The 14175-nt window shown below is 40.5% G+C and overlaps 1 protein-coding gene across 3 annotated transcripts in view; it reads left to right on the top strand.

The window, feature by feature from the left end:
* Positions 1-14175, top strand: part of MAP2K5 (mitogen-activated protein kinase kinase 5) — a 140769-nt gene that overhangs the window by 102405 nt on the left and 24189 nt on the right. For 2 of the 3 annotated variants that reach the window (XM_075159716.1, XM_075159715.1), the window contains 2 exons: positions 10788-10849; positions 13184-13229. In XM_075159716.1, coding sequence (XP_075015817.1) covers positions 10788-10849; positions 13184-13229 — 108 coding nt within the window. The remainder of the gene's footprint in view (positions 1-10787; positions 10850-13183; positions 13230-14175) is intronic. The other variant, XM_075159717.1, reaches the window with a different exon arrangement.

Raw genomic sequence — 14175 nt, 5'->3', positions numbered from 1 at the left:
ACTGATTATTTTGGGTCAAATTTTCCCCTTGGCTGTAAGGAGGTCCTAAAAGTCACAGGAGGTAGGAGCAGAGCCCCTCTGCTGCAGCTGCGCTGTACAGCCCGTCCCACAGGAACCCCCAGATCCTGGTGCAGAATTCCCCACCTACCTTAATGACGATCAGAACAGCAAGGAGTGACGATCTGTAGCTCGCCTCTTCTTCCGAACAGATAGTGCACAGCAGTACTCCCATAAAGGCACGGCTTCTGGATGAGCCGTAGTGTCATAGGATGTGGGAGGAGCAGATCCACAAGGGTGGGATCGAGCCGCCTCAAGGATCTTCGGTCCCCATGTAGCTTCATGCCATAACAATAATTTGCTGAAGTTGTTGCAGTTGAAAACTCTGGGTTTTTTTTCCTCAAGACCCTTAATATGTCTTTTTTGTGTGGCAGAGAATGGTTTGGACGTTTGGCTTCTAAAATTGTGATTAAACAGCTCTGTGGAAGAGAGCGTTCCTTGAAATTGCGTCTTTGCCGGCAGCGTGCTTACCCCAGTCTTTCCCCATGGAGCCAACTAAAAACTCCAGAGCCTGGTACGGGAGAACCTAGAAGTTTTTTAAAATGATGAAATGGAGACCTTGACTCTTTATAATAGTTGCTTATTATACTGGTAGTCATTGGGTTTTGTAGAACTGTTCCACGTTCCACCAAAACTCAGCAGGAATCCAAAAGTTAATGTTCTGTTCATTTATAATCATTAATTCGTAGGATTTATTCATGACTGAACTAGTTAAGAGGTTGCTTCTGTATTACCTAGGTATCCTGGACTTTTCTCAAACTCTGGCATGTGATGCACTATGAAATAAAAACTGTCCATGGGAGTTTTTAGATGTTCTGCATTAGTGAGGTTTTTGGAGCTGTTTTTAAACTCTCAGTGAAATATATGAGACATAGCAGGTCACTTTGGCAGTTTAAGAAGTTTGTTTGTTCATTTTCTAGGACTTAAATTTGCTTGGAGAAATTCTGCAGAATGAATAAGTGATTTGAGAAGCAGGATAATTTAACAAAAAAATGTCAGGCAGAGTTCTTCTCAAATCACAGTAAACTATGCCTGACAATTTTTTTGTTAAATTATGTTATTGGGCTTTAATGGCATTGGTTCTGGGATTATTTTTTTAATGGCAAAATTAGTGAGGAGCATTGTGTGAATAGGATACATGCCTGCCAGGACCTTTATTTTTTAACATGTGGTAACTTATAGTGAAATCTGATCCAGCTACAAATAAGACACGCTCATTTAAGCAACAGTCCTAATCGTAGCAGCATCTCCCGCCATGATAAGACTTCTGCTTCTGGTCCAAAGATGAGGATAGACTAGTTGTTAATGTAGTTCATCCTGCAACGCAGCCAGCAATAAAGGCAGTCTGCTGTTATTTGAGAGCTGAGAGTAATTTAATATTCTAGCACTCAACTTAGTTTGTCTCCAACTCACCGAAATGTTATATGGAAAGCACTGAGCAGTGCAGATGAATCCCTATTGGGAAGGACATGCATCGCTTGCTGTGCGTGCAGTCTTTCCAGAAACACTCCAACATGAAGGAGAATGGAGTCCTGCTGGAAGCAGGAGCCATTGTCTGGCTTGGAAGATGTCCTAGATGTGGCCCTATGTTTCATGATCATGCAGCCAAAGAATTTACAATGCAGTCTACTCAGCAACGGGATTATGCTTCAAAAGCGCTAGGTGCATTTTAAAAAAAAAAAAGGTTTTGTGATTGGGATCTGTTCCAGATGATAACTTAGAAATATAAACAACAGAGCCCCAGAATAATACCATTAATGTTGCAGACCCCAGAAATGATGCATCAGAGAAATGCAGGCCACCCGATTTCACTTAGTGGGTTGACTATGAAACCTAAGGATTGCAAGTAAAATCAGTATGCTTTTTAACCTCTCTTGCTGCTCATGGTCTCAGAATGCCTCCCGTGATTTTTTTTAGCTGACAAAAAATTCTAACGGTTTCCTGCTCAGCCTCCAAATCTCCAGCAATCTCCCAGACAACCTACGTGGTCCAGTTAAGTGTTCTCTTTGCTGTTGTCTGCAAGAGTCACTCAATAAATCAAGTTCCATTTCCAAGCAGATTATAAAAACCGTAGCCTTGATTATAATGACGCATTTTCCTTTTAATGCATTAGAAAATTCTCAGTGTAAAAGGTGAATGAGGGTGCTCTAAATTTTCAGTTTGGTAAGCAGTGGGTTACTGGGCTCTGCAACTCTGCAGCAAAATGTGGGCTTAGGTTTTCAGGAAAACCAGAGCTCTGATCATAGTGTGTTTTTGCATTCCTTGCAGTCAGTTGAAAAGTGGCATTGCTTGCAAGGTTCTTCCAACCTGTAGTTACTCATTTCCCTGTTACCTTGTTGTCAAAATGTATTATGTAGGAAATTACTGTTTAGTTACTTCTTCAGCTGTATTCCAAATGCAGTATTTCTAAAGCTGTCTAAAAATGTCGTTTTTCCTGATTGCTAGTCAGATCAGCGTTTAGTAAAACACCTAGGTGATTGCGGCTTGTGCATGAAGATCCCAAAAGGCCAAAGCCGCCAGCTCTGTGTTTTTCCGCATGTCAGCTTCCCATCTTTCCGATCCCGTGGTTTTTGGCTTTAGACGTATCTGCTCTGCATCCAGAGAAGGTTGGAAAGACAAAACTTGCATTGTGGAATGCATCCAGTAGGCAGTCCTCCTGACTTAAGCAACTCCTTTAAATTTTCCTTAAGCTCTCCAGGGCTATTTTGTTCAACCTTTATTTAGTTAGAGTATCCCTTCTAGGAAAGCAATTATTGCCAGCCCCTTGGGTGGTTGCTGTAAACCGGGTTTCGCTGTACTGGAGCAGTTGTGGTCACAAGCTCTGTAGTTAAGCATCAGCTCTGGTTTCTAACCCTTTCTTCTTCATAACCTAAAATAAATTTCATTTTGGTTTCAAAGTTTCCATAGCTTGTCTCAGTGTAATAGTGACTTAGGTGTTGGGTTTGGCTTTCTTTTTTTTAAACTGTATTGAATTAGGGAGAAAAAGAACTCGATTTTTGTCCATCAGTTTTAGTTAAATTATTGTATTACTCCAATTACATTAGAAGCTTGAGGAGTGAAGACTTTCAAGAGCAAATATTATTTTTACAAACAGGAGGCAGCATTGAAAAACCTGCGTATTTTGATGAGTCGGGCAGAAATTTAAAAGAAAAATTAATTAGTTATACTCATGAATCCTTACTCTGATAGCTTCATGAGTAAGTAGTGAGAAGCTTTCCATCAGTTTCTTGAGCATTTCTGTTAAGTGCCCCCACAGAGATACTCGGTCTCACAAGACTGCAGTTTAATCTAGCTCAAGGACTTTACAAACTCCACAAATCAAAGACCTCTTTTTTTTCTTTTTAAATTCGTACTCTAGAAACACTTAGCAGCATCAGTTAACGCTACTGTAGTGTTAATGCTGAGCTATGAAGCATTTCAGTGTCAATAAATTTTCAGATTTTCCCATGGAAAAAATAACTTGCACTTAATACATGTATCCTATATAGTTGTTTCTATTCCCTTCTTTTTTTACCTGGTTAAATATATCCCACTATTTATTGCTACGGCATAGCCTTAAAAATTCACAGGTTGTTCAGCTTGATCAGATAACACAATGAAGACCGTTGCCTCTTGTGCTGAGTTTCTTAACCTTATGTATCAGTGCTTCATTTTGCTATTTCTATAAATGAAGTAGAAAACTCCAAAGGCTCAGAATGAAACAAGACTTTATTTTTTTCTTTGGGAATTTCTCTTTAGGGTCTCATGTATTGATTTAAATGTATGAACAGCTATATTTAACCCTGAAAATTTCTGGAGTTTTGAAGATTTCTATGCAAGAAAAGCTCGTGTTAGGATATACACACGTGTGTGCGCATGTGTACACAAGCCCACCATAATTTGTCCTGTGAATAAGTTGTTTTAGGGTAGACTTTTATTGAGACAGAAACTGTGACCTTACTAGTGTATGAGATTCAGAGACTTATATAGGAACAAGGTAAAACCACAGGTAGGAATTGCTGAATAATTACCTTTAGACCAACCTGAGCAAGAACCTTCCCACGAGGGCAAGCTCATTTAATGGTTCCTAAAACTCAATCTTGTGGATGTCAATGGTCATGCTTGATTATTTGCAGTGGTGTTTTATGAAAAAGCAATAAAAATGCATTGGGAGTGTACAGAGGAGAAAGGGAACAATAAATGGTTTTAGTTTTTCAATTGAGTCCCTTCGGTGTGAACAGGTAGAGGCTACGTTTCATGCTGCTGTGCCTTAGCTATTTGAAATGTGCGTATGTGTGTGTATCTACCCAAAACACTGCTGTGCTCTGCTAGCTTATGATCGACAAGAGACCAGCAATGAGAGGAAAAAATTCTTATGTTTGTTTTAGAGAGAAAGCAATTACAGTTACGGTTAAAGGATTAACCTGTTTTTCCAGCTACCTGTACACTTACCTGCAAGGCCCTTTAGAGAGCCACACTAACAAGTACAAAGCTTGGCGAGAGGTAGAAAATGTCATGTTGTACACTCTAGATTATTCCTGATGTTAATTACACTCTTCCGCTCCTTTCCTTCCCTCTTCTGGGCTCTGAAAAATACCCCACAGTAGCAAACGCTGCAGAAGTGACAACTGAGTAGCCCCAAGTATCTACTGACTTATTTAACCAGAAACGTCTGCTTGCGTTCGGTACGAATGGAGGTTATGCATACGTGAGGTTTTCAAGAACTTGGGGAGCAGGTAGCGCTGCTGAGAGAATAGCTGGTTCTCACGTGATTTGAGGTGTTAAAGGTAGGCTGAGTGTTTTGGTGGATAAAACACTGGCCTTTCGACCTTGGTTCCCGTCCAGCTAGAGATCTGGAAATAAATGAGTTTACTGCTGACACTCCAATCCCAGCAGACAAAACTTCACACCAAAATGCCCCCACGTATAATTTGTCACATTTGGCATCTGCTACTAAGAAAAGAGCAAGAAGCGACCTGGCGCAGAGATGTAATCATCTTTCACCTTCCTGCTGGGGGTGGGAGCGTAACGGGGACAATCCAGAAGTGCTTTCAAGTCTGGGCCTCTGAGCCACCTCTAGACATCGCTGTCTTCTGCAAACTTGTTACTTGTAGGAAATCACCTGCCATTAGGTTTGTGCAAGGCTTTTGAAGTAGATCGCCTAGAAAGTCAGAAATGGATTTTTTTTTTTTTTTAATAGGAATGCTGTAAAAGAAAGTTGTCCTTGTAGGAGTAAATCTGAACGTGTACAATATTGTAATTTGCTGGTCTTGTTGAAACAGCCTGATAACTGCACTGCATTTATTACACGTAATTGCACCTGGCAGCGTTTCTGGTGCATCTAAAACTTAAGTTTGTCTGAAAAAAAAATCACTATTTGGCCACAAAGTAAAATGCAGCTACTATATAAAAATAGATGTATTCTTTGAAAGCTTTGGTAAAAGAGAAGCTGGAGTGCATAAAAATTCTTTAATCCTAGAGATTTTTTAGGCTGAAGTGATAAGCCAGAAATGCTTTGTAAAGCACACACATTATTTATTAGATACTGCCATTTCAGCATCAACGGACGAGTTGCAGAATAGGAGTATCTGCCCAGAGGAGATGATAATTTCAAAGACAGGGTGTGCTGGGGAAGCCCAGAGGAGAGAGGAACTGAAGTTTGGTTTGCTGGGTTCTGCTAACTTCCCTCTTGTGGCCATAGAGCCATAGGACCATGGCATTTCCTTCTGCACAAGCGTTCACACTGAGGAGAGAGTATTGCAAAATAGCAGTAGCTGTGGGGAATGGGAAAATTTAACCCTTCACAGAGAGGGAGTTAGCAGATGAGAAGAGGGAGTAAAACCTATTTGTACGGAGCGTGGGGATCCACGGGGAATACCAACCTCTGTTGCCCAAAAAGCGTAGCTGAGCTCGTCTTCGAGCCTGCACGGCTGTGCAGCCTGGCTTTCTTCTGGGGACGTGTTGATGACAGGCTGCCATCGTTCTGCACCGTGGCTGTCCATCGGGCTGGCCCCCGAAGGAGGAGGTAGGAGGAGCACAGGTTTGATCTTAACACATCGCTGGGGGCTTCGCCATCGCCTTCTTGAAGGTTTTAGGTAGAAAGCTGTATTTGCTCATTTTCCTGTTATAGGGAGATTGTGGGCTTTCTCTTTCTTCAGAAAGGATGTGATAAATCTCAGATTTTCAGTTGCTTTGAGAAAATATTTCACACTCGAGAAATTGTCTGTTGGGGTAAGACCTCTGAAGGTGTGTAAAGCATGGGATGCTTTTGGTGTATATTGCTACTCAAGAACTACTCCCAAATTTCATTGACATCAGAGTGTTTCCAAAGAAAATAAGCAACTCGGAGCTGTATCTGTTGAATTTGCTACTTGACTTTGTCCAGGTAAATCTCCAAGCTGGACAGAAAAGAGGAAAGGTGCCTTATCCATATTTATTTGTGAGTTTGCTGGACGTTATTTATTTCCTGAGCCTCAGTAGCATCTCTGCTACTGCTCTGCTTAGTGAGAGCAAACAGATCAGGAGACATTTTGAATAATAGGTTTGAGAAGTAGATGAGGATAATGCTCAGACCTGTAATTGAAGCTCTTATTGCATAGGTTGCAAAGGATTGGTTGACTTCTGGACACACTATTAGGTGGTTCACTCTTCCTTTGTTCAGACCTGTGAAAAAAAAGAAGATACAGATAGTAATGTTATTACTCGCTTCAAAAGAGAGGGCTTTTGGAGGGACTGTCTCAGTATTCTCGTTCTCAGGTCTTCATTTAGGTAATGTGACTTCCCCTAACTCCATGGAAGTCAATAAGGTTTATACCAGAGCCTTGGCACTCTATAAATTAAATATTAGGAGCAGTGTTTGAAGTTTAAAGCCCTCCCTCCTCCTGCTAGCTCAGATTTTCTGCTGCTGTGCTTTTTTATTTATGCCTGAGCACCTTGCTGACAAGTGCTAATAACAAAATGCCAAGAGAGGGTCCAGTCGGAGTTACCACACATTAAACATTCTGAACTTGTCCTTTTGCTCATAGATTGTGCATAATTAATAATTAAACGGTTTCAGTTGTAATGGGTTGACCTTCTTGAACTGTTCATTATTCACAAGGCAAAGGCATCACTCAAACTTTTTTCCTATTGCCCTTCCCCATTCTCACTGTGTGTGCACAGTTTGGCTGGTTTTGAGAAATCAGAGGCTGATCTTGTCTTCTCCTGCAGCAGATCCCAGTTACGGAAATGTTGCTTGGATGCTTAGGGAAATAGCTCGGGAATAAGCTGCCTGGGGATGTAAGAGACCAATGGTACATTGACCCTCACAACGGTTTGTGTCTTTATTTTAGCAGCATCTCCAATATATAGATCTTCATGACATTGGTTAAAAGATATGGTATTTAATGAAAATGAAAGAACCATTTCCCAGTTTAAAATGAGTATACCTATTTCTCACTCCTTTAAAATCTTGGTTTTCTGCTTTTTTTGCCTCTGTAGTATAATTTCATTGTGCAGGTGGGTAAAATAAGGCAGGCCATTGGAGTGCAGCTGGACCGCTCCCTAGGGTTACATCAGATGTGACTGTGTCATATCACACAGACAACGTAGACTTGGTAGAGACATGCATAGCTTTGCTTTATTTCCTCATATTCCCATCTCTCTGAGTGTCAGCCAAAGTCCGGGGAACTTCAGGATACAATATAGGATGTATTTACTTTGCGTAGTTTTGGAGATTTTTGCTTTATACCTGATACAACAACGTTGTGATTGCTCAGGTTACAGAGGGAGGAATACCAACGCTTCCTCTCATTTGAAATAGCTCTAACTACAAAATACTCTCACCTTTTTACTACTCAAATGGTCTTGCATAGAACAATATCAGAAATCGAAATGCTTCTGTCATTGGTTTCCCTGGTCAGATAGTGAATGGATGTTTTCTCTTTCTAACTAAGGTAAAATGCAGCATTTGAGGCAGTATTCACCTTTGGAAGCAGTTGAGGGTCCGAACTTTCCTGGTTCAGCTAAAACCAAAACCTCCCTCCTTCTCCCCTATCCTACCTATGCTGTAAAGTAACAATTGGCTCATATGTACAGGAGTGAGCTTAAAGTTTTTATCTGCACTGATCTTTTTGCCCTCAAACACACTTGCCAGCAAGTATTTTCTTGAGATTGATGCACTCTCCCAAAAGGTTTTCAGTTTGTCAGGCAAATAGCCAATAAATTTGTGGGCACCCAGTCTAAAATCCTTGGGAAGACTGTATTAAAGCATCTGGTTTTCATATTGAGATCCAGTCTGTGTTCATCTCCACCCACACACACGCGCGATCTCTTCCTGAGCTCCTGAGAGCAAACCAACCAAGGCATGGCCATGACTGACAGGTCTACAGCAGAAGAGAGTAGGCCTGGATGGGGTTGAAATACCTGCATTGTACAGAAAGATGTGCCAAAAAAAATAGCATTTTACATTTACTTTCGTCCAGGTGAAGTTTTCTTGCATGCTTATGCCGGAGCGCCTTGTCTTCTGGCTGTGCTGCAGTACAGGAGCTGCGTGCTCAAGGCGTTAATACTGATGGAGCAACTTCTTCCCTTGCCTGCATGAACCCTGATGGGATAGCCAAAGTGAAACGCTGGTGGCTTCAGAGCAGTTTGTCAGCTTCTCCTCCCCTCTTATAATGAAGTTTCACTCCATTATGGGTCCGTCATCTCTTTGTGATTGCAGAAATTATCACCTACCAAATTAGTGTGAAGCGCCGTATTCCTGTCCTGCTCCCCGGCATGGACTGATCGGAGCTGGCAGCCCCTTTGTAAGAAGCTCCTCACTTGCATTTCACTTAAACAGCCAGGGCAGATTGCTGGGCAGAGCCAGATCCCCGGGGAATTGGCTCCGATTGCTTTGCCCTGTAGTTTTCAAACTGATCTGTAATATGCGCCCAGAGCATTCCCTACCTGTTCTGCTTTGAGTCTGTCCCACCTGGGGAAGCAGCATTTGCCACTTCAGTGGAAGGCCAGGAAGGCCCTGCTGGACACGAGAAAATGATGGGGAGAGGCAAAACCTGCGGGGCTCCACACTGGATAAGCAAGCCTGACATTTTGTTCTGCATTTTCTGTACTAATATGAATAATTTTCATGCGCAGTTCTTTGAAGTGGAGAAAGTTTAATTGCACTGCTTATTTCCTTATGTTCCTTCCACTCTCCAGTGGAAACCTTCCTATATTGATGTCATTTATAAGTTTAGAAACAATAACCTCTCCCTCACCCGGTCTAAGTTCAAAGAGAATTTGGGCATGTTATATCAAACACTCCTTGTATTTAATAGAAGTCTTTGAAAATTGTAAAGCAATTTTGGCTTCTCCTTTTACTCTTCAGTTACTTTTGATTTAATTGTGTTTTCCAACAGTTTCCAATTGTTCGAATTGGAAACAAAGCCTTAATAAGAGTTCTAGTTAATTTTCTGTCTTGTAATTACCGATCTCATTTTTCTGATAATTGGCCACAGCAATTATATGTATATTTACTAATCACATAGGAGGCTCTGCAGTTGGGTCTATCTGCCACCATTGATAATGGCACACACATTGCAGAGGTGCTTTTATCATCTTCTTTTTTCCACTACATCAAAGCTATTTCCTCGCATTCTCAATAATGAATACATGCATGCATTTGACACAGTTGTGTGCTAGAGAAATTGTTTGGCTCCCACCAAATGCTGCACGCTCTGAGTTTCTTGCCTGCAGCGCTGGAAGGTTGTATGTAATGATATATTGCTCATCCAAATGGCCAAAGCACTCCAAAGCACAGTGAGATTAAAATAAGTCATTCCTTTGTTAATTTAAATAGGTGCATGTATCATACTTTGCAGGGTACTTTGTGTAGGGATGTCAGGGAGGAAAAAAGCCGCCGAAAGGTATTTTTAATAGCAAATGAGAATAGATGAGAATGGAGTCATTTGCAGCTGCCTGTTTTATGTGGCTCTCTTGTTCCAACTGTAGGTCTAATGAGATGACACTGTTAAAGTACTCTGCAGTGTAATTTCATTACATCCTGAGCTGTTACACTATAAACACAGTGGAGCTCTCTGTCATTCTTGGAAAAACTCCTAAATTCGTAAAGCCCTTCTTTGCAAATGGTGATGTTGTTTGTTCCCTGTTTGTAATTTTTTTTTTTTGTGCTCTTAATTTCCTCTTTTTTTTTTTTTCTTTCATAAATACTGGGTGGTTATTTTCACTAGACTGGTAAACGCTGCATTTTTTCCTCTTAAAAATTCTTTCGCCTTTTAAATCTAGACCAGACAGCATATGAGGACAGCCTCTAAAATGAATAAGTGTAAATAAACATGAGTGTAAATAAATAGCAAATGCAGTGAAAGAAACAAAGGTCAACACAAGAATAATTTCACAGCTCTTTGTTAATTACAAGACCATTTGTGTGTTACTTAAATAATCATTAATTTCTCATTTACACTTTCCCTACCTTCCTTTTTACCCTGTGGCTATCATTGTCCTTTTTTCACCTCCCCTCAGTGTCTTTCCACATGTTTTTATCCATTGTGTAATACTCATTAGTTGAAATTCAGTGTTTTATAACACATTCTCAGAAGAATTTGTACCTTTCTCCCTCAAATTCTGTGCGAAAAGGGGGTTTTGTCGCTTCCTTGGTTTTTTCCTTTTTTTTTTTTTTTTGTTTTGTTGTCACTGTTATGTTAGTCTCCTTCTAAAAAAAATTATCTTCTCTCCTTCTGACTCTGCTTCTTTTTTCAATCCAATCCCAGGAATCGCCCGTCCTTCCAGCCGGGGAGTTCTCTGAGCCATTTGTACACTTCATCACTCAATGGTAAGCTCAGTTTGCAAACATGCCATGCCCTCAATGTAAATGATACATGCCATTAACTCTGCAGCTCTGCGAGACCTTATGGCTTTCCTTGCATCCTTTCTGAGAGAAGAGGGACTTGGGGGCCTTGGGCAGATGGGGCAGCAAAGCTAAGCAAACTGTTTAAATTATGTAAACGTTATTTACACAAAGGGTCGTAAAAGTACTTACAAGGGTTTTTCGTGTTTTAATAAACTGCCCTGAATGTGGGTGCAGTCTTGTGCGCTGAGACTCCTAAGAATTCATCTGGGGGTAAAGAGGCCACAAAGACTCGTGTACAATATCGATATTCAGGGCTTTTTAAAATATTACTTATAAAATTGCCTCAATATTTAGAAAGGGAAGCAGCCTTGATTAATTCATTGGCTTTTCAGTAAGTAATTTTTACTGAGCGTCGTATTTTAAAACACACCACTGGGTATATTTTCTTTCCTTAAAACTGAATAGTTCATTGAAAACCTTTTAAATTAAAGGAGAACTGGGGAGAGGAGAATTTGTAGAATAAAGAACACAGTTCTTGACTGATTAGTGAATAAAAATCTTGGGGATAAGCTATCCTAAAGAAACAAGGTGAAGGGAAAAATCTTTTTTTTAACTGTCTCATTCTTCTTCTGCCCCCCCGGCACCCCCCAAAAAAAAAACAGTCAGTCATGTATGGCAGAAGAAACAAGCTTGAATTCTGTAAAAATACGATGTGTTTGACGGAGAAGCATCCCTTCTGCGAACATGCGCTTCCAGGGCTGGATGCTCAGCTGTGCTAAATCAGATGGAGCCATCTCAGTGTGTGCCACTGAGAGCCGCAGCCGCGTGGCCGAGAGGGAATCCTGCTTCAGGGGTGCGTCCTGGGCGAAAACGAGGCGCTCGAAGCCCTCGGCCCCATGCAGATCGACCTATAGGTTGGGCTTCGCAGCACTTTCAGGGTCCCTACCGTATGCCAGCAAAAGTCATCTAAATAAAATTGAATTTTGAATACGTAACATAGGAGAAAGTGCCTCTGAGGACTGACATAGTATGTAACAAACAATGCAGACACAAAAAGCAGTCTGATTATCGGTTAATTAAAGTAACTAAATAATTAAAGTTTGTGTAACATAGGCCTCAGTTTTCAACAGTTTCAGTTTACAAAGAGCAACACTATTTGGAGGATTCTGCAGCGCAATTAACTGATGTGCGTGGAGGTCTATGCTTTTTATCCCTGCAAAAAATTGATGACAGACTGTTTTTAAAAAATTCTCATTGAGGCAGAGGGAGGGATAACCTGTGTTAAAATTTCCACAGATGTCAAACTGAAGCATAACTGATGGTGGCTAATAGCCTTGTTTTCCCTGGGGACGCAGCTACTTTGGACTGTCAGATTAGGACTGCTACCAACCTACTCGTCAGACAGCTTGCGTTACTTGCTAATGCCTGTATTATTTGAGGTGCTTGTAGTTATTTGTAGGGAAGGTAAATTGTGTCGTTAATACCTCCGATTTACAGCACAGATCATCTAGTATTTTAGATATGGTGTTATATTGGCTGTGCCTTTTAGTGGGAGGCATTACTGTTTAAAAAAAGCAAATAAGAAGAAACTATATACTATTTAAGCAATCAATTCCTAATAAGTATTAGAGATGTCAAGTGAACGGCGTATCAGACTTTATGACTTTATGCCAATTACGCCATAAACACTGGCTGTTTGGATGTAATCCAATTAGTCAGTAGGCAGCTCCTGATGGTCACCTCTGTGCCATGTTATTGTGTTCCGTCATGCAGCTAAGCACAGCCTTCAATAGCTAATTGCACCTGTTGCACAGAAAACTAGGACTATTTGGATGAGAAACATGATCTTATAAACAGGTTAATGCTGTGTAATGAACTATCACCCTGCAGTGTAATGGAAATAAATGTGAAAAAATTAAGGTAGAAACCCCAGGGTATTGCGCGTTCTCCTGAAGCTGTTCAGTGTTAGAGTTAGATTTCCCACCTGTTTGTATAATACTTTGTGTCGAGCTATGTAATAATCCCTAGCAAAATGAGAATCAACTTACTGTGCCTTCTGAGCCGACTCTGTATTTGCACACTTTCATGGTTACAGTGGAGACCACTACCTCCCGTAAGGGAGGGGTGGGAGGGAAGGAAGAAATCCATTAACATTTTGGCCACTGTTTGGAACCCTGCCTTCCATCGGCATGTGATAAAGTTAAGAAATATGTTTAAATTCTTCGCTCTGTGTTAAAAGAGGATAGCTTCAATATTTAAGCAGTAGAATAAATGAGCAGTTGTTTATATATGAACATTTTGTTTTATGACACATAGCATGAAAAAGCAACCAAAGGAAAGGCCAGCACCTGAAGATTTAATGGTAAGTGAAAGTTCAGAGCCTCTCAGTATGTATTTGTCTGTGAATACTTTTTATTCATGTATTTTATTCTGCATTTTTCAGGATGTACAAATTCAAAAGTAAACTCTATCTGTCTGGCTTGTGCAGCAATTACATGTTCACAGAGAGCACACGAACCAAAGGTGGAATTACGATTCCACTGAAGTTAATGGCTGTTTTGCTGTTACCTTCATCGGGACCAAGGCTTCACTTGTGATCTGGGGAGTTAATGCAGAACTTTCACAGCCAGTATCAAGTTTCAATCAGAACCATTCTGATGCTTAATACACATTTTTTTCAGTTTGTATGTCCAGGGATTACAGCTTAATGTAGGTCACTCTTTGTCGTCATTTGCCAGTCTTAACCTTTCGAAATCTGAAGATTGAAAACAGAGGATATGGTGTATTTTTAATGAAATGCCGGAGCTACTGTTTTCATGTAAAATGAAATTAGATTGGCTAGAGAAGATTGAGGTAATATGTAGCTTTGGTTTGTCTGTTGAAGGGCTCTCAGTGTTGGAGTCTGAGCTCAGAGACCACTTCTTTTGCTTGCGATTGTCATTTTTTCAGTAAGGCAATAATAGGGTACCTGCTCTCAAGCCGGTCCCTCGTGGCTGTGCATTTAGTGCAGAGTGCTGTTTTGACTGTTTTTAAGCAGCTAGAAAAATACTGTATCAAACAATTATTAACAAACATTTGCAGTAACTTACATTGTAGATAAGAGTTCCCTCTGAATCGCATCAAATATCTTTGATTTTTAAATGTTTCATTACTTTTATTTATATGCTATGTTTCCTGTAACTTGGAAGTTTATGTAAAATCATCAAAATATCTAGGAATAATTTTAGCAGATTTTAACAAGATAAGGACACGTTTGCATCGTTTCATTTCTTGCTTACATGCTGCGAACTGCAAGTAGAATAAACAAG

The sequence above is a fragment of the Calonectris borealis genome, chromosome 11 (assembly GCF_964195595.1).
Source record: "Calonectris borealis chromosome 11, bCalBor7.hap1.2, whole genome shotgun sequence".
Taxonomy (NCBI): Eukaryota; Metazoa; Chordata; class Aves; order Procellariiformes; family Procellariidae; genus Calonectris; species Calonectris borealis.
Note: the sequence above shows the minus strand (reverse complement) of the source record. Positions and strands in the feature narration are given on the sequence as shown.